Source organism: Pelodiscus sinensis, chromosome 11 (assembly GCF_052426305.1).
Source record: "Pelodiscus sinensis isolate ZL-2025 chromosome 11, ASM5242630v1, whole genome shotgun sequence".
Taxonomy (NCBI): Eukaryota; Metazoa; Chordata; order Testudines; family Trionychidae; genus Pelodiscus; species Pelodiscus sinensis.
Window position 1 is genome coordinate 18,825,250 of NC_143062.1, and position 23,418 is coordinate 18,848,667.

At 58.0% G+C, this 23,418-nt stretch overlaps 1 protein-coding gene across 1 annotated transcript; it reads left to right on the top strand.

The window, feature by feature from the left end:
* The first annotated feature begins 1,622 nt into the window (after window positions 1-1,622).
* PLCB3 (phospholipase C beta 3) lies at window positions 1,623-23,036 on the top strand. The gene is made up of 33 exons (XM_075939057.2): window positions 1,623-1,924; window positions 5,687-5,764; window positions 7,163-7,231; window positions 7,906-8,046; window positions 8,671-8,750; window positions 8,947-9,000; window positions 9,688-9,763; window positions 9,843-9,943; window positions 10,284-10,450; window positions 10,676-10,822; window positions 13,204-13,361; window positions 13,866-13,948; window positions 14,049-14,133; window positions 14,465-14,651; window positions 15,178-15,291; window positions 15,579-15,649; window positions 15,901-15,997; window positions 16,364-16,448; window positions 16,723-16,847; window positions 17,140-17,294; window positions 17,470-17,631; window positions 17,774-17,873; window positions 18,449-18,553; window positions 18,706-18,797; window positions 19,096-19,228; window positions 19,874-19,909; window positions 20,092-20,308; window positions 20,510-20,654; window positions 20,942-21,018; window positions 21,124-21,213; window positions 21,458-21,515; window positions 21,731-21,817; window positions 22,095-23,036. The coding sequence occupies exons 1-33, from the start codon at window positions 1,826-1,828 to the stop codon at window positions 22,245-22,247; spliced, it is 3,627 nt and encodes a 1,208-aa protein (XP_075795172.1). The 5' UTR covers window positions 1,623-1,825; the 3' UTR covers window positions 22,248-23,036.
* The last annotated feature ends 382 nt before the right edge of the window (window positions 23,037-23,418 follow it).

A 23,418-nucleotide genomic window follows, 5' to 3' on the forward strand; every position in this document is an offset into this window, starting at 1 on the left:
TAGTAGGCCCTAGATAGAGACAATGTACAGTGTGTGTGGAAGAGTGACTAGAGTTGGTCTGCTTCCCATTTGGTGCTTGGCTTGTACTGAGCATACTCAGTAACACTGCTGCAGCCTCTGTCCTCAGTTTGCCCTCCCATGTTTTCACTCTCCCCTCCCCCGTCACAATCTAAAATGGCAACCCTGGTTGACACCGACTGGGTTTGGGAGGAATTGGAAACCAAAAAGGAGAAATGGGGGGCACACTGAGCCCTGGGCACTTAGGAGAGCCTGAACTTCAGCTGAGTCTGGAACTGGCTATGGATCAAAGACCAGATTGGTGCCAGTAGTCAGCATCTTCCAGCACAACTCCCTAGTCCAGTAGTTGATAGCCTGAAAGAGAGGAGAGATTCAGAGGTAATATGAAGGGTGAGGGGATGAGGGCACAGAAATGTCCCTGGCATAAGGGCTTTGAGAACAAGAATGGGGAATTCTATGGGACTAGGGGGCAACCAGAGACCCAGGCAAGAGTGTAGTGGCAAATGCAGAGTCCCTGAAATAGAGGGGGATGGGTGAATGGTACCCAGCAAGCTTGGAGAAGAGAGGGCATTGAGGAGCCCTATTGAGTTGTAGTGTGCAAACTTTTAGTATTAGCTGAGATCCAAAGTCCAGCTCCCATAGCTTTAAACCTGGCATCAGGAGCACATCCACACAGTTCCCTCATTAAATCTCTGCTTCCCCAAACTGCCCTTTTGGACTCAAACCCTGGAGGGGCTATTCCCAGAGGGTGAGGGGGAGTTATTGTATGGAGTGTAGCTCATCAGCTTATTCCAGTGGCTCCCTATCAATCCACGCCCTCGAGAATGAAAAGTATTGTTTACAGATAGGACCTACACTACAGGAAGCAGGACGGGTACAGCCGGCATGGGGGTGTGGGGAGGGCACTAGACTGCTACTGTAAAGGAATGGAGAGGGGGGATTGCCAGCCTGGGCGGGACGTAGAGGCAGCTCCTTCCCTTGCTGCTCTTCACATCACCCCAGCCCTCAGGAAGTTGAAAGTGAAGGCTGTATCCTCTATGGAAGGTGGCCAAGCTGGCTTATGCAATGATCCTGTTAAATATCTTACACTCTGCGGGTTGGGGCGGGGCTGGGATGGGGACAAGAGTCCCCAGGGTGACGCCTCGGGGCTCAGTAGAGGGCGCTCTCCCTCCCTGGCAGTGGTGACCCCAATGCCCTAGCACCATCTTGGGGCTGTACTGGTGGCAGGAGAGGGGTGAAAACTCAGTCGGGGGCACGTGCCCCTCTCAGTCAGTGCTGGCCCCAGTGCCCCAGTTTGGCGCTAGAGGGCGTTCTGCTGCAGAGAGCAGAGCTTGGGGGATGGTTTGTTATTGTAGGGTCTCTTTCCAGGCCCCGGCACTGGGGAGGAGGTGGAGGGGAAGAAGCCTTTCTGGAGCCTAATTTCTGCAATGCTCTTCCAGTCAATGTTCCTGGACTATAAACTATGAAAAACTTTCCGTATGTTCCGGGGCGGCGGTCCCTTTAAGAAGCTGCCCCGTCCTGGGGAGGAAGACGCTATTCCTCCCCCTCCCCCGTCAGTGCCTTAAAGGGCCAATCCCTCAGTCCTCGCTGTCTTTTAAAGGGACAGCGCCCCTCCCCCAAGTCTGTCCTCTCCCTCTTCTTAAAGTGGCAGCACCCCCTCCGGGAAGGGGGGGGGACGACGACTATTTCTTTAAGGCGCTCTTCAGCCGGCCCCACCCCCGCGCCTGTGCCAGCTCCGCCCGCCCGCAGCTCTCGCAGGAGAGGCCGAAGCAGCTGGGTTGGGTGTCCCGGGGCGCTGGGTGCAGCCATGGCCGGGGCGCGCCCAGGGGTCCACTCGCTGCAGTTGGAACCGCTGCGGGTCCCTGAGACTCTGATCCGGGGCAGCAAGTTCATCAAATGGGACGAGGTGAGTCGTGGGGGAAAGACACCCGCCCCCGCCTGTCCCAGGAGAATCCTGCCCTGCTTTCCCCCGCCCCGTCCCGGGAAACCCCCGCACCCCTGCCGGGGAGATCGCCCCCAGACGGGAGGCGTCCCCACAGGAGAGACCACCTCCTAGCCCGGGATGGCCCTGCACCCCCAACCCAGGAGACCACCTGCATCCTCTCCTCCTCCCTCCCCCCCCCCCGCCCGAGAGACCGGCTCCCAGCCCGAGAGACCGCCTGCACCTGCCCCCCTTCCTGGGAGAGTCAAATCCTCCTCCCTTCACCTCGTGCTCCTGACCTGAGAGAGGCTTTCCACAGCCCCCGTATTCCTCCCAGCATCCCTCGAGAGAGTTCCCCCTGGCATTTCCCTCTCTGTTGGACAGATCTCCCCCAGGTACCCCCAGATTCTCCTGCACGCCCTTCCCCTGAAGGGGGGACCCCCCTGCATCTATCTCCTTCCTGTGAAGTCCCTCCAGGAGGAAGACCCTTAACATCACTTCTCACAGGAGAAAGCCCCCCAATAGCAACTTGGTAGGGGTGAGGAAGTTAGAGTGGGAGGAAATTACCCTGGGGGGAACACTCCACATCTTGAGGGAGATGCTCCCCTGCCCTCTTCCCGCAAGGCAGCTGGTCTTTCTTGCCTCACTCCTGCACCCCTCCTGGGGACAGTGCATTGCCATGTACCTCAGGTCCCTGGAGAGATCCCTCTGACCCTGCCTAGCACCCTAGAGCCCTACCCAGGCAGATCGAACGCTGTCCTGTGCCCCCTAAAGCCACACTGAGCCACATTCCTGCCTTCTGAAGCCTTGAGGTGAAGGGCTGAAGGACCCTTGCAAGCTCTATCTGACTGGTTTACAAGGGAAGGACTCTACTGAACCCCCAAATCTTCCTGTTTGAACCCTAGGAAAGGCCCTGCCATTCATCCTCTGCACATTCCTCCATGCTTTGTGCACCAATTCTTTTCTGCTTCCCTCCAGAGAGGGTTCCCTTGCTCCACCACTGAGCCCCAGCATCCTGGGGGAGGGGACATATTTGGGGAGCAACCCTAGGCATAAGCCTGTTTTGACTTTGAAATTTTCAGGGGCAACTTGAGTCAAGCCAATAGGGCTGCAAGTGGGGGCAGATTTCTGTGCTAGTTCTGAGGCTTGCAACTATGACAATCGTGACCCCAGGATGGTGGTGGGATCTCCCTGGCTCCCCTCCCCACCCCAGCTGGTTTTGCAGTCTCAGGCCCAGCAGTTCTCCTGTGGCTTGGAGCTGAGTTCCCAAAGCCAAATAAGGAAGTGGGAGATGGCAAAGAGAGGACCCCTCTGGGGAAGAGTGACCCCCATCTAGCGAGGCACAGAGTCAGCTCTGCCTGGCCCTTCGGCCTGATATCATGGCTCCTGGGCTCCCCCTAGCTGTGCAGGAGCCCCCCAGTCCTGACTTGCAGACCCCTCCCCCGATTGGTTTCATTGAGTCTAGTACTGCTTTTGCCCTCCTTCCTTTCTGCCTGCCCCTCGCTGGGGGGCCAGGTTCCCCTCCCCAGTCCTGAGAGGGAGGCAACCCATCATAGCTGGGGGGGAACAAAGGGTCCCCGGCACCTGGTCTCTCAGCTCCATGTGTGTTTGTCCTTATCACTGGGAGCAGTGAGAGGTGGAAGTGTAGCAGGGGTTATGTAGTTGAAGGTTTCCCTCCCCAGCCTTGAGCACCCCAGCCCATAGCAGTGTGCCCCTATCCATCCTTCACACTCCAGGGTGCCCAAGCTCACACTGTAATTGGATGCTGCTGGGATGATGTGGACAGGGTGGAGTAGGGAAGCTGTCCCCGGGAACTGGCCTTATCCAAGCCCTCCCACCACATCCCTTCCTCACACATAAGGGCCTAGTGCTGAGATGTAGCCACCTCTAGGTTGGGACATGGCAGCAGCTTAGAACCCTTGGAGCCAGGAATGGCAACCCCTTTTCCATGGAGGACCAGATTTAGGGATGGAGGGGGTGGAGTCTCTTCTAATCTCTTGTGCTTTGGCTCCCTCCTCTCCCAGCGCCAGCATCCCCCCTTCTTTTTCCCTGTGGGATGTGAAATCCTAACTATGTTTGCACAGCTCAGAGAAACAAGCTCCCAGGTCCTTGGCCAACCACCTCTCCACCCCTCAAGCACTTCCCAACCAGCTGTGCGTGTGGCCAGGCCAAGCCCTCAAGGTGCTTCCCACAGCCCCAGTTCTGCCAATACCCTTCAGCCCTGGCACTCAGCCCTCAGCTATCCCAGCCTGGGCTCCTTCCCAGGCTCTGTGGCACCCCTCAATCCCAACCTGCAGGCCCTGCTATTTTAGACGTGTAGTTGTCAAATCACACCTTGTAAGTTCAAGGCTGAGCCGGTGCCAGGCTCTGCCTGGAATGGGTGGTACTAGGAAGGCTGGGGGAGAGGGTTGGGCACTCCCTTCCCACCACCTTTGCACCACTCAGGGGCAAAGTCCCGGGGCACCAGCGTCTTTGGGATGCTATTTTATTGTGGCTGAATCTGGGGCCCAAGGTCTTTCCCAGGTGAACAGGAAACAGGTGCTGTCTGTGCCCCCATCCCCTCAGCTAGTGCTCCAGGCTGCATCCCTAGCTGGAAGAGGCCAGTAGCCCAGAGCTTCCCCATAGCCAGAGCTCCTGCCTAGTTCTCGACAGCATCCCTTGCTGCTAGCAGAGGAGCTAAAGTAGCTAGGAGCTCCCCCACAGCGGGGGCTCCTGCCTCACTTACTACAGTGCCCCCTAGTGGAAGAGGCTGGGCTGGAGTAGCTACGAGCAGCGTGTGTCCCTATCTCTCTGGTTGGGTTTTTGACTCATTGTCTGGCATCCCCCACCCCCAGATCTCTGCATTTAAGCCAGAAGCACAGAGGGGCCATTGACCAAGAAGCACATCAGGTCTCCATTTCCTCGCCGCCCCCCCGCCCCCCGAACAATGTGCTGCCTAGGGGGAATCCTGTCTCCTGGAGAGCCAGGATGGGAGTCAAGGGGCGTCTCCAAGCAAGGAGGTTAATAACCCTCCCCCCAGCCCGCTGCCCAGCATTTGTGATCCCTGGAGTTCGGCTATAAGCTGTTTTTATTGGGGGGAGGGAGACCCTGCCTTTCTGGCAGGAGGGGCAATCTGGAGTAGAAAGGGGTAGATCTGCTCATGATGCTGAACAGTTCTATATGGGGGCAGCTGGGCTTGGAGGGGCCCTCACTGTGGATTACCATCGGCTTTGCAGGTCCTGGACCCCCAGATCAGGGCACTCCCACCCCCTGCTTGTGGCTGCTAATGCTCCCTATCCCCAACTAGAACTTCCAGGCCAGGCATCCCATGTCCTCTCGCCAGGGCAGTTATTCCTGTGTGCTCACCCCTAACAAAAATACCTCTGTCTAGCATGATAGGGGACTCGACAGAGCCGGGGGCACTGAGTGTCCCGAGGGTTAGGTATGTGCAGAAAAAGTCACTAGGGTAAGCGTTGTCTTCAGATCAGCTAAACCCTGTGGGTAGGGAGCACAGGCCAAGCTGGGGGGGTGGTCTGGTATATGAGGGGGCTGTGGATTAGGGTTGAAGGGCAGGGCCCTGGCTGAAGTGGGAGGTGGGATAGAGCCCAGGGCTGGAGTAGCTGGGGGCCATATATTGGAGCTGAGGGGCACTGGCCGAGCTGTCTGGGGGGGAGGGGAGGGAGGGAGCCCAGGGCTGGGCTAGTGGTGTGGGTCTGGATCAGGAATAGAGCCGATTGTGCTGACACTCCCTCCTTTTTGTGCACCCAGGAGCCAACAGCCCAGACCCTGGTGACGCTGCGGGTCGACCCCTTGGGATTCTTCCTCTACTGGAATGCGCCCCATATGGTAGGGCCCTGGCAGCACTTGTACTGCATGGCTTGAGCTGAAGCTGGTTTCTGGGACCCCACCCCCTCATTGGGGCCCTGTTGAAATGACCAAGTCCGGAAACACTTGGCACTTTCCCTGCCCTTATCGAGGTCAGCCAGGGAACAAGGCGGGAAAGGCCCCGTGGCCGGAAACGTCTGTCAGCTGTCCCCTGCCCGCCACCCCCCTCCGCTTCCTCGCAGCCAACCCTTCCTATGGTGCCCGCTGCTGGCCGAGGCTAGCACTGGATGGGAACTCCCTCCACACTGGCAGTCCCACCCCACTCCCCACAGTGCCCCCTGCTGGGACAGGCTGGTGTTACAATAGCTAGGAGCTCAGCCTGTTGCTGCTGATCTTCTGGAACTGCCATGGGAGGCTGGGTCACTCACTCTGGGGCTGAGCCATCAGGCCTGTTTGGCAGGAATTTGCTGGGGTGGTGCCAAGGGGCGGTCACCTGCCTGCCCTCTCCCTCCCCAGGCTCAGTCTGGGGTGAGCACCTCTGCCCCCAGTCTTGTCTTCCCAGTGTGCCCCACCCCCGCACTCTGATTAATGGTGTTGATGCATTCTTAGAAGGGGGTGGTTCTTGAGGGAGAGGGAGCAAGCAGAGGCCTGGGAATAGTGGGATTGGGAGCGGATGAGAGTGGAGGGACCGAGGGGAGAGGTAGAGGGGTGCAGATTGGTGGGAGAGTTGAATTTGACCCAGTCTGTATTCAGTTCTCCTTCCTCCCTCCTCCCCATTTGTCTCTTGTAGCTCTCCCATCCCTTCCCAATTACGTTGGTTTCCCAAGGGTGGCTAGTTTTGAGACACCCCCTGGTGTGGAGGGGGGAGGGGCAGCCTGTAGGTCCTCTCTCAAGGGACTGTGTGGAAATTCATATATTTATCTGAGCTGCGGAGCATGGGTAGGTTCCAATCTCTGCTGTGTTCCCCCACCCCCCTGCGGGGGTGTTAAGGAGAGTGTTTCTGGCTTGTCCCCTCTCCCTCTCTGCCCTTTCCCATGACCCAGGAGTACAGCCACCCAGGCATCATGCAGGAAATGCCCCCCTCCCCCCACTGCCAAGAGTTTGGGCTGCCTCCCTCCTCCAGGCTCCAGATGGTCCCTCTCCTGGACTCCCATTGCCCCCATAGCCCACTACCTATGTCATCCTCCCACTTCCTGTCCTGCCGGGTCCTGGGCCTGGGGGAGGGGAAATGCAGTGGGGATTCTCCAGCAGCAGTTCCCACAGGATTTGCCTGTCTTGGCAGCTGATTTGCATATGGCTGGGATTGATGCCCAGAGCCTGGACCGTTAGGCAGGCACCCCGCCTCCCCTGGGTCTGCACTGCCCCAGCTCATGCTGCGCTAAGGACATCTTCCCCTGCCCCTCTTTTTCTCCCTGGCAGGAAGTTGACATCTTGGACATCAGCTCCATTCGAGACACGCGGACGGGGCGCTATGCCAGAGTCCCAAAGGTGAGGAAGGGGGCTCTGCCAGACTCAGCGGGGAGACCCTACAACCACAACCCTGTAGCCCACCCTTCTCACAAGCGACCGTAGATCCTACGACAACACAATGGGGGGGGGAGACTTTCATATTCAACTGGCCCATATAGTCCCCAGTGTGCCAGGGGAGACCCTACAATAACTAACCCAGCCCTCCATCCCAGCTTCCGGCTGGCCAGTGAGCCTCTGCAGGGGTATCTGAATAATCTCTGCCAAGCTCCACCTCCTCCCTTTTTATGTCCGCCTCTGCTCTGGGCCCCAGTTAGGGAGCATCTGCAAATTCCCTGTCATGGGAAGACAGCTCTCAGGATGGAGCTGGGAGAGGCTTAGGTCTTAACACTTCCCTCACTTCTGCAGGGGAACCATGCCAGATGGGGGAGAGAATTAGGGCACCTGGGAGATTCTCCCATAATGCACCGGGGGCCTAATCCTGGCTTGTGCTGGGAGATCTTACAAAATGCAGCAGGGGAAAGGCAAGGGAGCCGGGCACTGGCTCCTGTTCCCAGAGATGGCCTGGAGTTGGGGGTATTTTTAACTCTGACTGGCCTGCCCAGTGCCACTCTTCCTGGGGGGAGGTGATATCAGCTCACCCCCTGCTGGCAGGCAGAGCATTGTTAGCTCACACCATCCTCCAACCCTGGCAGGACCCCAAGTTGCGGGAGATTCTGGGGTTGGGGGCCTCAGAAGCACGCCTTGAGGAGAACCTGCTGACTGTGGTGCATGGTCCAGACCTCGTCAACATCAGTTTCCTGAACTTTATGGCGGTGCAAGAGGATGTGGCCAAGGTGGGTTGGTGGTGAGGGGCAGTGAGGGCAGCTGGCAGGGGCCTAGGGTTGACAATAAGGAGGGGGAATGATGGAGAGTGTTGCCATCTGTGATGCGGGGGATGTTGGAGGGGGTCTGATGGGGGTGAGGTGGGAAAGGGGATGCTGTGAATGCAAGGGACAGTTGAGTGCCTGGGGTAATGGAGGGAGTTGTGGGTGGGGAAGGGAGCTGGCCAGTAAGGGAAGGTGAACAAGCAGGAGTAAGCACCAGGATAAGGGTGTGCAGGACATAGGGTTAGTACAGTTCTTGGGGTGGGGAATGAAGAGGAGTCCATGGGAGAGGGAGACTGGCAGAAGGATGCCAATAGGCTGTGGAGGGTGGGTCCAGCTATGTGTGGGGTGCTGGAAATGGAGGAGGGTGGGGCTGTGGGTGAGCAAAGGTTGCGAGTGGGTTGCCAAATGAGTGGGGATTGGAGACAGGAGGGTGCATCTCAGATGGGCTGGGGGCTGGGTGGTGCCTAGATACTGGCCTATGGGAATGCACACTACTGGCTTCCTGACAGGTGGAGGAGAGAGCTTCCTTGGCAAAGGGAAGGAAGGAGACAGCAGCCCTATAATTGCTCATCTCTCCCCTCTCCCCCCCAGGTTTGGACTGAGGAGCTGTTCAAACTAGCTATGAACATTCTGGCCCAAAATGCATCTCGTAACACCTTCCTGCAGAAAACGTAAGTCTCCACATCTGCAAAGGGGTCCCTGTATATGCAGCCCCTGCACCCTACCCCAGAAGCAGCTGCATCCCAGCACCTGGCAAGGGATCCCTGTACAAACAGCTGGTGCCCCCACCCCCAAGGTGACCATGGTGGAGAGGGTTTGGCCAGGCGCTGCTGCTCTCTAACCTCTGTCTTTTTTCCTTCCCCTTAGTTACACCCGACTCAAACTCCAGGTGAACCAGGAGAGCCGGATCCCAGTGAAGAAGTAAGTTTTCTGCCCTGCCTCCCACTCCTTTACTGTCATAGGGTATGTCTACACTACCCTCCTAGTTCGAATTAGGAGGGTAATGTAGGCATACAGCACTTGCAAATGAAGCCCGGGATTTGAATTTCCCGGGCTTCATTTGCATAAGCGGGGCGCTGCCATTTTTAAAACCCCGCTGGTTCGAACCCCGTGCAGCGCGGCTACACGGGGCACGAACTAGGTAGTTCGAACTAGGCTTCCTAGTTCGAACTACCGTTACTCCTCATTCCACGAGGCCTAGTTCGAACTACCTAGTTCGTGCCCCGTGTAGCTGCGCTGCACGGGGTTCGAACCAGCGGGGATTTAAAAATGGCGGCGCCCCTCTTATGCAAATGAAGCCTGGGAAATTCAAATCCTGGGCTTCATTTGCAAGTGCGGTATGCCTACATTACCCTCCTAGTTCGAACTAGCGGGGTAGTGTAGACATACCCATAGGGAGCAGCCAGAGTCCCACCAGGCCCAGGGGTGGCGTCCTCAAACTCCCTGACCAAGATGAGCTCTACTTGTACCCCTCAATCCCAGCCCACAGCACCCCAACCCTTGCTCTGCTGGTGCCCCTCAGTCCTGACCCACAGCCCCCATCCAACCCTTGTTCTGCTGGAACCCCTCAATCCAGACCACAGGCTTCCCACTTTCCTGTCTCCCCAGCATCCTGAAGATGTTCTCGGCTGATAAGAAGCGCGTGGAGACGGCTCTAGAGTCCTGTGGTCTTAACTTCAATCGGGTACGTCCCTCCCCACGGCCCCTCCCCCAGCTGCCTCATGCCCCCAGTGTCTGACATGGCCCCTTGTTATTCCCCCCAGAGTGAGTCGATCAAACCGGACGAGTTCACCCTGGAGATCTTTGAGCGCTTCCTGAACAAGCTGTGCCTGCGCCCAGACATTGATAAAATCCTGCTGGAGATGTGAGTGCCAGCCCCCATCCTATGGTGCCACTGGGATGTTGGGCCAGTGTCTGGGCAGGGCAGTGGGGCTGCAGCAGAGGGTCCACAGGCTGGGAAGCAGGGTAGGGGCCTGCTGAGGGTGTCTGGACTGGAGAGGGTCCATTGTCCAGTGGGGTGTGTCCGGGGATGTTTTTTTGGAGGGGGATGGCATCTAAGATGGGGTGAGGAAGGAAGGCTCCCAACCACCAGGCAGGTTGGAGGAAGGGGGTTCAGCATCTAACTGGGATAATGGTGCCTTGCCAGATGGAGGGGTGCTGTTGGGGGTGGGGTTGCCTGGTGGGTAACATCTCTGCCCCCCCAGTGGGGCGAAGGGGAAGCCCTACCTGAGCCTGGACCAGCTGATGGATTTCATCAACCAGCGGCAGCGGGACCCGCGGCTGAACGAAGTGCTGTACCCCCCCCTCAGCCGCGCACAGGTGCGCCAGCTCATCGATAAATACGAGACCAACCGCCAGTTCCTGGAGCGTGGTGAGCCCCTGGGGTGGGGGGGGGAGGAGGGAGGACCACAGGAGCAGGACTGGAACCTGAGTGCAGATGGCAGGGCTGGGGGGAGCCCTGGGACAAGGCTGGGGTGGGATGGGCATGGGCACTGAGGGAGACTAAGGAGGGTAATGATGGTGGGGGGGTGGGAGGCCTGGCCCTAGTGTGGTGGTGTTGGAGGCTGGTCATCCTCACTAACCCCCTGCTCCCCAGACCAGATGTCGATGGAGGGGTTCGGGCGCTACCTGGGGGGGGAGGAGAACAGCATCGTCCCCCCTGAAAAGCTGGACCTGAGCGACGACATGAGCCAGCCACTGAGCAGCTACTTCATCAACTCCTCCCACAACACCTACCTCACTGGTACGGCCCCCCCAGACAACCCCCTCTACCAACCCCTGCCTCCTAGGGACACCCACCCTCTGGACTGCCCCCCCTCAACCCCTCCCACAACACCCACCTCACAGGTACACTCCCCCCCCGACCACTCCCATCAACTCCTTCCACAACACCTACCTTAAAGGTATATCTGCCCCCCGTCAGCCCCTCCCACAACACCCACCTCACAGGTACACTCTCCCCTCCCCCCCCCGCTCCGGATCGCTCCCATCAACCCCTCCCACAACATAAGAACATAAGAATGGCTGTACTGGGTCAGACCAAAGATCCACCTAGCCCAGTAGCCTGTCTGCTGACAGCGGCCAGCACCAAGTGCCCCAGAGGGGGTAGACTGAAGACAATAATCAAACGATTTGTCTTGTGCCATCAATCTCCAGCCTTTGACAAACAGAGGCCAGGGACACCATTCTTACCCCCAGGCTAATAGCCTTTTATGGACCTAACCTCCATGAATTTATCCAGCTTCTCTTTAAATTCTGTTTTAGTTCTAGCCTTCACAGCCTCCTCTGGCAAGGAGTTCCACAGGCTGACTATGTGCTGTGTGAAGAACACCACCCACCTCACAGGAACACTCCCCCCCAGACCACCCCCTATCAACCCTTCCCACAACACCCACTTCACAGTTACAGTCCCCCCAGTCCACTCCCAAATGACCCCTCATAGAATTAGAAGATTAGGGTTGGAAGAGGCTTCAGGAGGTCATCTAGTCTAACTTGCTGCTCAAAGCAGGACCAACTCCAACTAAATCATCCCAGCCAGGGCTTTGTCAAGCCGGGACTTAAAAACCTCTAGGGATGGAGATTCTACCACCTCCTTAAGCAACCCATTCTAGTGCTTTGCCACCCTCCTAGTGAAATAGTGTTTCCTAGTATCTAACCTAGACCTCCCCCCACTGCAACAATGAGGACCATTGTTCCTCGTTCTGCCATTTGCCACCATTGAGAATAGCCTGGCTCCATCTTCTTTGAAACCCCCTTTAGGTAGTTATAGGCAGCTGTCAAATCCACCCTCATTCTTCTCTTCTACAGACTAAATAAGCCCAGTTCCCCCAGTCTCACCTCATAAAAAATGTGCCTAGCCCCCTAATCATTTTAATTGCTGGACTCCTCCAATTTGTCCACATCCTTTTTGGGGTGGGCCCAACACTGGACACAGTACTCCAGATGTGGCCTCATCAGTGCCGAATAAAGGGGAATAATCACTTCCCTGGCTCTCCTGGCAGTGCTCCTCCTAATGCACCCTAATATGCTGATAGTCTTCTTGGCAACAAAGGCACATTGTTGACTTGTATCCAGCTTCTCATCCACTGTAATTCCCAGGTTCTTTTCTGCAGAACTGCCCTGTAGCCCATTGGCCTCAGCCTGTAGGAGTGCTTGGGATTCTTCTATCCTAACTGCAGGACTCTGCACTTGCTCTTGTTGAACCTCATCAGGTTGCTTTAGGCCCACTTCTCCAATTTGTTCAGGTCACTCTGGACCCTCCCCCTATCCTCCAACGTATCCACCTCTTGCCCTAGCTTAGTGTCCGCTGTGATCCATCCCATCATCCAGATCATTAGTGAAGATGTTGAACAAAATCAGTCCCAAGACTGACCCCTGGGGCACTCCGCTGGATGTTGAGCTGTTGATCGCTATCTGTTAAGTCCGACAGTCTTGCCAGCTGTCTCTCCACCTTACAGTCCATTTGGCCACGCCATGTTTCTTTTACTCTTTCATCTCTCCCACACCGTCTGCCTCACAGATACGGCCCCACTGGTTTCCCTCCCATTAACCTCTCCCACAACACCTACTTCACAGGTATATCCCACCACTCCAGACTATCTGCTGTAAATCGCTCCCTCAGGTGTGGGGGGGCTTGAACTCCCCCCCATCTGCTGCTCCCACAACACCTACCTCAGAGGTATTGGGGGAGCCTTCCCCTAGCACCTTTGAGCTCCTCAACCACTGTGCAAGTCTGGGGGACCTCAAGTGCCCCTAGAGAGGTCCCTAGCATCTGCCCCCTTATAGATTCTGGGCATTGCCCCCGTTTCTCCTCCCTGTGGTGGTGGGTGTGTGGAAAAAGAGACAGCATGCGAAGTGTGTGGGCAGGTCTGGGGGTTGGCGATCTCTCTGGGTTTGTGTTCAGAGGCTGTGTTTGGGGCTGTGAGGGGTGTGTCTGTACCTATGGACGAGACGGGTCTGTGATTCGAGTATTGGGGCTGGGAGGGAGCTATGGAATGGGTGGGTTGACAAGGTCAGGGCTGTGTGTTTGGGCGGGGCAGAGGTCTATGGGTTGTATATGGAGCTGGGGAGGGGTCAGGATGTCCATGGGGTGCTGATGCTGACACGTTTCCCTCCCCGCCGCAGCGGGCCAGCTGACGGGGAACTCCTCTGTGGAGATGTATCGACAGGTGCTGCTGAGTGGCTGCCGCTGCATCGAGCTTGACTGCTGGAAGGGGCGGCCTCAGGATGAGGAGCCCTTCATCACGCATGGCTTCACCATGACCACTGAGATCCCCTTCAAGGTACTGACCAAGGCACCACTGGAACCCTCCCTTGCTTTGTGGGTTGGAGGGGCCACTACAGGCCACCAAGTCCAGCCCCCTGCACTGAGGCATGACCAGGACATCTCCACCTTCCCTGACAGGGTTTGTTAAAGCTGCCTCCAGCCTCCCTTGGAAGCCTGTCCCACAGCCTGAATGTTCTGCCTCAGACCTAAATCTCCCTTGGATACTCCCCCCCCCCCCCCGAGAGCAAAACACGGATAACCGCCCTTTGAGCAGGGCCTTGTGTCCCGTTTGGCTCCCCCCACAGTAATATAATCCCCACAGCTCTCTAGTTTGCTTATGGCAGCTGCAACAGGACCGCGGAGATTCCATTAAGAAACTAGGGATCCCCTAGTCCTGGGCTCCTGACCCTTAGCCCCATGGTGTTCCAGTCCTGGACTCTCCCAGCCCTGTTGGTGCCCTCAGTCCCTGCTGGCAGCCCCTTGTTATGCCAGCCCTGACTCTGGTCTCCCCCGGCTCTAGGAGGTGATCGAGGCCATTGCTGAAAGCTCTTTCAAGACCTCCCCGTTCCCTGTCATCCTGTCCTTTGAGAACCATGTTGACTCGTGAGTAATCCCTATGCGTCCCCTCCTGCTGCTGCCAGTGCTCTCTGGGACACAGCCCATGGGGCTCCGTAGGTCTCATGGCCCTTCCCTCTGCCTGCAGGGCCAAGCAGCAGGCTAAGATGGCTGAGTACTGTCGCAGCATCTTCGGGGAGGCTCTGCTGATCGAACCCCTGGAGAAATACCCGGTGAGGCAGCAGAAGTGGGGGGCAAAGAAGGGGGGTGTCAGGCATGGGAGTGCGGGAAATGGAGAGAGGAAGAGGAGTACCAGGAATGGGGAGCAGAGGGCAAGTGTATCAAGAAGCTGGGGGGTCAGGCTTGGGAAATTTGGGAGAGTGTGGGGAAGTGGGGAGGTTCCTGGGGGGAAGGAGTCATGAGGATCTGGGGATGGAGGTGCAGACAGGTTGTCTGGAGCAGGGAGTTAGATCAGTGGGGCTGTGGGGGCAGAAGAATAGGGTGTCCCTGCGGCTTCCATCCCCCTGTGGCGGCTGGCCCTGCTCTAAACCTCGTCCCCACCAGCTGCAACCAGGCATGGCTCTGCCCAGCCCCCAGGAGTTGATGGGCCGCATCCTGGTGAAGAACAAGAAGCGGCGGGAGCGGCGGGCAAGCAAGGGCCCTGAGGGGAGCAGCATCCGCAAGCGCCTACTGGAGGCCACAGTGAGCGATGCTGGGCCAGGCCTTGGGGATCTGCCTTCGCTCCCAGAAGGTACGTATCTGCTCCCTATCCCATTGGATACATGCCCCTCCCCAGACAGTGCTGCCCCCCCTTCTAGGGTATGTATCCTGGATTCACCTCCACCCAGGTACATACCCTTCCCCAGCTCGTGCCATCTCCCTGCTGGATACACCCCCCCGGATGTGCCCTCACTGCCCTGTCCAGTGCACCCTCATTCTGTCTCCTGACAGGGACTCTTGACTCGCTACCTCTTCTCCCACCTCCCTCAGGGACAGCTTAGGTATAGACCAGCTCGGCCCAGCTACTGAGGGTGGAATTGAGCAGCGGTTCCCTTTCAGGCTCTGCTGTGATCTCCCTGCTCCCCCCATCCATGCAGTATGCTCCCCCCTTTCAGATTTCCTCAGCAGAGGGGAATGGGTGCTGTGGCTCTGTCATGGGGTCTTCACAGACAAACACCCTTTTAGATTTGGAGTCTACCCTCCATTTCCTGTCCCACTGGGTACCTGGAGGCCCTCCCCTCAGTTCTATGGTGCTCACAGCCTTCCCCCTCCTCCAGGCTCCTCCTATGTGGAGCAGCACAAGGGGGCCACCCTCCCAGTTATTGCCAATGGGGAGGAGAAGGCGCCGCCGGAAAGACTGGCCAAGCTGGCAGAGCCCCGCAAATCTATCGGTGAGTGGGGGAAGCACATCCCATCCCTAAACGTCTCCCTGGATGGGGGGGTGGGAGGAGGGGTCTGAGTAACAGGCTGAAGTAGAGGGCAGGCCGTGGAAAGAGTTAGGAGTTTGGGGCTGGAGCACTGGGGTGACACTCCTGTGTAGGGGAGTGTGGGGAGGCCTGGGAGCGCTAAGGCAGATCTCCCTGGTCGGTGTGGGGTGAGCAGGGGGTAAAGTGACTGTTGAAGGGTTAAGGGGAGCGATGGTTCAGGGTTTCTAACATTTCTTTCCCCCACCCCCCAGACCGGGAGGCTGAGAGCGAAGATGAGGAGGAGGAAGAGCAGCCAGACCCTAAGAAGCCCACAACAGATGAGGTAAAAGGGGGCCATGGGTGTTCCATTTCTGGGCACTCTCCTCGGGAGTAGTCTCTCCCTGCCTGTCCCCTGGTTTACAACATAGGGGGTTACTGGGTGGGGGTGGCTAGGAGGTGAGATGGCAGCTGTGGGGGTCGAGAGCCAGCTGTGCCTGCCCCCGCCCCCAAACCTTTGCAGAGGACTTTGCCTCTTGGGGAAGTGGCCTCAGGATCTCCAGCTGTCTGCCCTAACGCCTCTCCCCCACCCCGCAGGGCACGGCCAGCAGTGAGGTGAATGCTACCGAAGAGATGTCCACGCTGGTGAACTACATTGAACCTGTCAAATTCAAATCCTTCCATGCGGCTAGCAGTGAGTGTTGGCTTGGGGACTGCCTGGGGGGCAGAGAAATGTGGGGTGCTTAGGTCTAACAGTGGGGGGGCAGGAGCTCTTTGTGCAGTGTGTTTGGTAGGGGGCAGAATGCTCAGGGAATTGGGGGGGGATAGGGTTTGAGGGCCAAGGGGCGCTAGGGTGAAGAAGTGAGCAGGGATGTCTGTGAGGACGATGGGGTGTGGTGGTTTGGGGAGGAGAATTTGAGGGGCTATTGGGCAGGCTGTCTAGGGGGGCTCAGGAGGGCCGGTTGGGCGTTGCTCATCGGGGTGTAGTGGGGGGAGCTGATGCTGCAGGAAGGAGTTCTTTCCACAGGGGGCACTAATGCTTTCCCCCTTACTGCCCCAGAGCGGAACAAGTCCTTTGAGATGTCGTCCTTCGTGGAAACCAAGGGGCTGGAGCAGCTGACCAAGAGCCCCATGGAGTTTGTCGAGTATCCTGCTGGGGGCAGGGAGCTGCAGGGAGGAGTGGGATTTAGTGGGAAGGGCAGAGGTGGGTTTGGTGGAGCTAGCAGGGAAAAGGAGGGTAGGGATGGGCAGGGAGGGGTGGGAGGATACTGGGGAGGGCAGGGAAAGGAGTGTGGGTTTGGGACGGGCAGAGAGGAGTGGGAGGACAGAAGACCATGATCTGCAAGGTAGGGGCGAGGCTCCTGGGGGGCTGTTGGCCACTGTCTCCCATTGCTCCTTGACACCCCGCCACGTGCCCAGATACAACAAGAAGCAACTAAGCCGCATCTACCCCAAGGGCACACGGGTCGACTCCTCCAATTACATGCCCCAGCTCTTCTGGAACGCCGGCTGCCAGATGGTAGCACTCAACTTCCAGTCTCTCGGTGAGGGTCCCCCTCAGTCCTGACCCACAGACCCCTGCTGTCCTGTGGGCTGCCCCCCGCTGTGCCCGCGCCTTTCAATCCCTGGCGCTGGGTTCCCTGGGAGTAGTTACTGTGTCATGTTCCCTCAGCACCTCCCTCTTGGTGCCGTTAATCTTGCAACCCCCCAATTGAGATAATGCCAGTGAAGGCGGGGGGGGGGGGGGTGAGAAATTCCCCAGCCCAACTCCCTGAGGATCTTTCAGTGCCCTGCCCCTAACCCCCACCTCCGCATGGGGGCACTGTCACCCTCCAGACCTGCCAATGCAGCTGAACCTGGGCATGTTTGAGTACAATCGGCGCAGCGGGTACCTGCTGAAGCCCGAGTTCATGCGGCGCGAGGACAAGCCCTTCGATCCCTTCACGGAGAACATCGTGGATGGTATTGTGGCCAACACAGTCAAGGTCAAGGTAAGAGCAGGGGGCTGATGGGTACCAGCCCCTCCTCGTGGGAATGAGGGCAGGGGTGTGGGTCAGGCACACAGGGGTCTATGGGGCTGGGGCTAGTCAGGGGGCACTTGGGGAGTGTGAGGGAGGATTGGAGGTATTTGCAGGTCGCCAGCAATTCTCAACCTCTTCCGCCCAGATAATCTCGGGGCAGTTCCTGTCAGACAAGCGGGTGGGAATCTACGTGGAAGTGGACATGTTTGGCCTCCCTGTGGACACCAAGCGCAAGTTCCGGACACGCCCGTCCCAGGGGAACTCCTTCAACCCCGTCTGGGACGAGGAGCCCTTCGTCTTCCCCAAGGTACGGGCCCTGGAGCAGGGGTGGGAGGAGCAGGGGGCAGCTGCTCATACTGAGTAGGCAGGGCTGGAAGAGGGTCCAGCCTCTGACCCAGCCCAGGTGTAGGTCCCAGGGGCAGCACCTAACCCCCGCTTTGCTCCTCCAGGTGGTGCTGCCCACACTGGCGTCCCTGCGCATTGCTGTCTTTGAGGAGGGGGGTAAATTCGTCGGGCACCGGATCCTGCCCGTCTCTGCCATCCGGTCCGGTAAGCGGAGCCTCCTGGGGTCCCTGCCCCCACCCCACCATTCACCAAGGCAACGGCTGGGAGACATGGGATGTGCTGGTTACCCCACAGCCTCCCCCCACGAGTGCTGGGCCTGGTCCCCTCAGGCATTGCTCTAGGCCCGTCACTGAGGCAATGGAGGCAGGATTTGTGACATGAGAATTGCTCAGAACCCCCTGAAGTGGGCTCCAGACCTGTCACCTTGGTGATGGGGAGGTGCAAATTACCTCATGATCCACTCTGGGATCCTGGCCTGGTCCCATCGTGCACTGCTCCAGGCAAGCAGGGTGCAGGAGGTGCTGCTTTCCCCTGCTCTGCTCCAGGATGCATTACTCCTGCCCCCTACAGTTACTCCTCCCCCACCCTGAAGCTCTTTTGGCCCACCTGCCCTAGGATCCCTTCTGTTGGCAGCCTTGTCCTTGTCCCTCAAGGATGGTGGCACTCCCTGACCAGCCCCCAGTAATGCTGGGGGGCATCATGCCCCCATAAAATCCCAGGTTGCCCCCCAATTTGGTCTGATCTGACCCTCCCTCCTGTCTCTATGGCGTCCCAACCAGGGTACCATTACATCTGCCTGCGTAGTGAGAGCAACCAGCCTCTGAGCCTGCCTGCCCTGCTGGTCTACACAGAAGCCAATGACTATATCCCGGACGACCACCAGGGTACGGACAGATGGGAGGGCATCCTACTGTGGGGCTGGCTGGTGGGGTGTCTCTGGAAGAGGGTGTTTGTGTGGCCTGCAATGTTGAGGGGAGGGGAACTGGGGGGGAAAGTCCTTCCTGTGCATCCTTTACTCCCCATTTCTACCCCTCAGACTACGCAGAGGCCCTGATCAACCCCATCAAACATGTCAGCCTCATGGACCAGCGGGCAAAACAGCTGGTGGCGCTGATGGGAGAAAGCGAGGTGAGTGGGATGAGGGATGGGCCAAGGTGGGGAGAGGGGCCATTGGCTCTGGGAGGGAAGGCCTGTGCAGTAGTGGCTCTGAGAGAGAAGGGGGGTAGGGTATCGGATGGGTGGTGCTTGGGGCAAGTACAGGGCAGTGGATCTGGACTGGAGTATAACGGGATACTGGTGAGGGATAGGATCCCACTCCACGTGTGGGGGAATAGAAGGGAGTTTCAGTGGTGGGGGTTTTGGGGGCAGGTTGAGGGGTGACTCTGTGTCCCCACTGAATCCGTCATGGAACCCCTCTCTTCCCCAGGAGAGTGCAGAGAAGCCGCGGGAAACACCCGGAAAGCAGCGAGCTGATGTAGTGGCTGAGCCCCCCACGGACCCTCGACAGCCACCCACTGCCCTGCTGCCCCCTGCCGGCAACCCCAGTGTCGCCAGCCCAGGCAAGGGGGAGCTCTGATTGCTGTTCCCATTGTGGGGGCATGGTTATAAGTGGGGGGAGGCACCCTCTGAGGGTAGGACTCCCTTTAGGCTATGTCTAGACTGCAAGCCTCTTTCGTAAGAGGCTTTTTTGAAAGATACTTTTGAAAAAGCCTCTTTCGAAAAAGAGCGTCTAGCCTACAAGCAGTACTTTCAAAAAAGCAAGCTGCTTTCTTGAAAGAGAGCACCAAGGCAGTTTGGATGCTCTCTTTCGAAAAAGCACAGTTTGCATTACATAGCGCCTTTTCTCGAAAGAGCACTTTTGAAAAAAGGCATTCTTCCTCGTAAAACGAGGTTTTCCGCGGCCGAAAAAACTGCCGCGTTCTTTCGATTTACTTTTAAAAGAACACGGCAGCAGTCTAGATGCAGGGGAAGTTTTTTTCGAAAAAACCCTATAGTCTAGACACTCCCCTCGTGTGGGGGAGGGAGCATTCCCTGTAAGGGGGGGGTCACAAGCAGCATGAGAATGGGATTCTCCTGTGATGAGAAGTCAGGGGGCATAATGGCCGAGATGCCTTCAGAGCCATAACTGTTGTGGGGGGGCAGGGTTGAAAGAGATGGGGGGGTTTCTTTATGCCTCACTCACCGCTGCATCCTCCCCCCTGCAGGGCAAAGGGACGACCTCATTGCCAGCGTCCTCACAGGTAAGATTTGCTCCAGAGCGAGGGGCAGCTACGGAGCAGTAACCACTGCCCAAGGATAGTGCATCCCTCTGCCTGGGGAAGGGGGAAGAGGAATCATCTTTGCTGTTGCCAGCCCTCCATGATCCACCCGAGGGCATGTGTATGCAGTGCCTGGGGGATGCTGAGACCCTCCTCTGTTCCAGAGGTGGCCCCCCAAACCCTGGAGGAGCTGCGGAAGCAAAAGGGCTTCATCAAGCTGCTGAAGAAGCAGTACCGGGAGCTCAAGGAGCTACGCAAGAAGCACATGAAGAACATCTCCAGCCTCAACAAGAAGCAGAGCACCCGGGCCAACCAGTTGCACAGTGACAGCCTCCGGCGCCGCTCCCAGGTGGAGCGGAGCCTGCGCCGTGGGCACCAGGAGTGAGTGTCCCCTCGCGGCGCTGCCAGTGTCCATCAGTCCTGACCTGCAGCCCCTACTGCTGCCTCTCCCACAGCCCCTGCTGTCCCAGCCCCACTGCTGCCCCTCAATCCCGACTCACAGCCTGGCTCCCCCACTAGCTCTGGCAGTGCCCCCCAGTCCACCACCCAGGCCTTGTCATGCCAACGCTCTGTCCCTTGCAGTGCCAACGGCTCGCTGGAGGCGCTGGAGCAGGAGGTGTCCCGACAGAAGCTGGCACTGCAGGAGGGGCAGATGCGTGGACTTCTGCAGCTGCGAGAAACCCAGCACCAGATGGAGAGAGCCTGCAAAATAGAGCACCTGCGACAGGTACCCAGGAAGGCGAGGGGAGCATGGGACTAAGGGGCAACTCAAACAGGTTCCCTTCTGGAGGAAGGCACAGGGCAGGTCCAAAAGATACCCCCCCATTAGGGGTTGGGGGAACCGCACATGGGGTGGGGTTCCAGGAGCAGGGAGGGGCTGGTCCCGGGGGGTGGAATGCAAGGGGAGTGCTTTGGTGGGGGGCAGTGCGGGATGGCTAACATTGGGAGGAGAATTTGGGGATCTAACTGCAAATGCCCTGTTATCCCTCCTGTCTGCCCCCACTCACCCACAAGGCCCAGCAGCGGCTACGGGAAATTGCCCTGGAGTGCCAGGCTGCCCAGCTCAAGCGAGTCAAGGAGACAAGTGAAAGGTGGGTACTGGGGGTGGAGACAGGTGATGGCACTATTTACCCAACACACTGCGGCCCCCCTCTCTCCCACCCCCATGGCTAATAGACCTCTTCAACCTTCCCCAGGGAAAAGAAGGAGCTGCAGAAAATCTTGGACCGCAAGCGACACAACAGCATCACGGAGGCCAAATCCCGGGAGAAGCAGAAGAAAGATGCGTGAGTGGCAGGGGTGGGTGGGGAGGAGAGGCGTGAGCTGCTGAGGGGGGAAAGGGGCTAGTGAAGGTGGGGTTGGGACTGGGCTTGCCCTGTGGACCTCATTACACATGGGGGCGGTGGGGCAGGGAGACAATAGGAATCCTGGGGCATGGATCCCTGTGCCACTTTGGGGATTGGGCCCACAGAGCCTTGTGCTGGGGGCTCAGTCCCACCTGACTGTCTCTTCCTCCTCCCATCCCTGCAGAGAGCTGACAGAGATTAACAGGAGACACATCAATGAGTCAGTGAACTCCATCCGCAGGGTGAGTGCCCCCCAATGTCTCGGTCTGCTCCCTGCGTTGGCCATTTGGGGGGAGAGGATAGCCAGCTGCCCCACAGATACGTGGGATCCCACAAGCTCTGAACATCAGTGGGGGCATCTCTCCTGCTAGTCCTGCCCCTCCTTCATTCGCTGGATCACTGCACCTTTTGCCCTTGGGCCGCTCCCCCATAACATTCTCTTGCCCCTGCTCGGCAGCTGGATGAGGCCCAGAAGCGGCGCCAGGAGAAGCTTGTGGCCGGGCACCAGCAGATCCTACAGCAAATTGAGGAAGAGGTGCCCAGGGTGAGTGGGGCGGGGAGAGTGGCAGCACCTGGGGGTGTCTCCCATAGGCCCAATCGTCACAGCAGAGGAAACCCTGGGGGAGTGAATGCAGCAGGTGGGGGACAAAAGGGGATTTGGGGATCCCTGGATGCTTGCTGCAAGGGGAGGAGCCATGGACCCATCATGCAGCATGGAGGGGTGACTGCAGCTCCAGGCCCAAGTGCTGCTGTGCAGTGGCGGGGGGTGGGGTCTTTCCTCTCGTGTCCCCCACCAACACCCCTCTCCCCCTTCCATACAGCTGGTGGAGAAGCTGGAGCAAGAATGTGAGCTGGAAGCACAGTTGCTGCCCCAGGAGATCCGCCGCTTCCTCCAAGCCGAGCTGGAGGTGGGGGTGAGCAATGGGCACCCTCCTGCTGCCCCTCAGGAAGAGGATGAGAGCACCATGCTGTGAAATGGCAGGGAGGCCTGGTACGAAGCTTCTGCTGCCCAGAACGCTGTGCTGGGAGATGTGGCCCCCCAGCCACCCTGCTGGGGAGACCACTGCTGAGACGGGGAGTCGCCCCAGCACCTCTGCACCCCCTTCCAACCAGCATGTACTGCGGGGGGGAGGGAGGTGGCACTGTGCATCTGTGCACTGTGCATGGGCCAGTGGGGCACGTAAAGTCTCTGCTTTCGGGGTGTTCTAGGAGGTGGGGGTGCAGGGGTGGGGGGCTACACAGGGCAGCCACTGCAAATACACTAAGACACTCGTTTTATACTTTTTTACAACTTTTTTTTTTTTTTTAAATCAGCATCCTTGATGCCTCTGCAGGGACTGGGCCACAGATTTTCAGGTGGCTTAATGCTACCGGTGGCTGGCGGTACACTGTAACCTTCCCTGACAGTCCCCACCTGACGGCGAGATTGGGGAGGTAACCTGTTGTGCCCCCCATTATGATCTGAGGCTTACTCTTGGGGGAACCTCAGAGCAGGATAAAAAGGGCTATTTTTATATACAATCTTTTTTAATCCTATTTTTTACTGATTTGCATTGTTGTAGTTTTTGGCAGGGAGCAGCTGGGTGTGACGGTCCCTCCTTCCCCCGGGACAGATGTAACATAAGAGCCGTTTATTCTTCTACAGATTATTTTGTATTGGGGGAGTGGATGGGTGGATAAAATGCCCTTCACTGTAACTTTTTTCCTGTCTGTAATTTTTTAATGTGGAATTTCAATAAACCTGCCTGCCGGGAGTAACCAGCCTCTTCTCTGGTGAGGACGGGTCCTGCCTGCAGAACCGCTACTCCTGTGCCCCACAGGTGGGCTGTGGTAAATCTACCCCCAGCACTGCAGAGCTGGGACGCACATGGGGAGGTTCTGTCTGTGTTCTCCCCCTACCTGGCTGCTGCTGCTCTGTGACTCCCAGCCCCCAGTTTGGAGTGAGAGAAGGGGCCGTGTTCAACTCCCCCCATCTCCACCAGGTTCACAACCCAGTGTAGTGCAGAGGTAAACACTGAGGCCCTGGTTGTGGCCCCAGCTCAGGGGCACGTCTCCGCTGGGCCAGTGCACACAATTCTGCCAAGGGCCTAGGGATATCGGTGCCTCTTGAAGCCACGAGAAATGGCCTTTGGACCTGATGAATTG

Bases quoted from the DNA above. Each gene is read 5' to 3' on its own strand.
- PLCB3 (XM_075939057.2), top strand. From the start codon at position 1,826: ATGGCCGGGGCGCGCCCAGGGGTCCACTCGCTGCAGTTGGAACCGCTG. The intron at 13,949-14,048 runs GTGAGTAATCCC...CTCTGCCTGCAG, and splicing joins TTTGAGAACCATGTTGACTC to GGCCAAGCAGCAGGCTAAGA. The intron at 19,229-19,873 runs GCAAGGGGGAGC...TCCCCCCTGCAG, and splicing joins CCCCAGTGTCGCCAGCCCAG to GGCAAAGGGACGACCTCATT.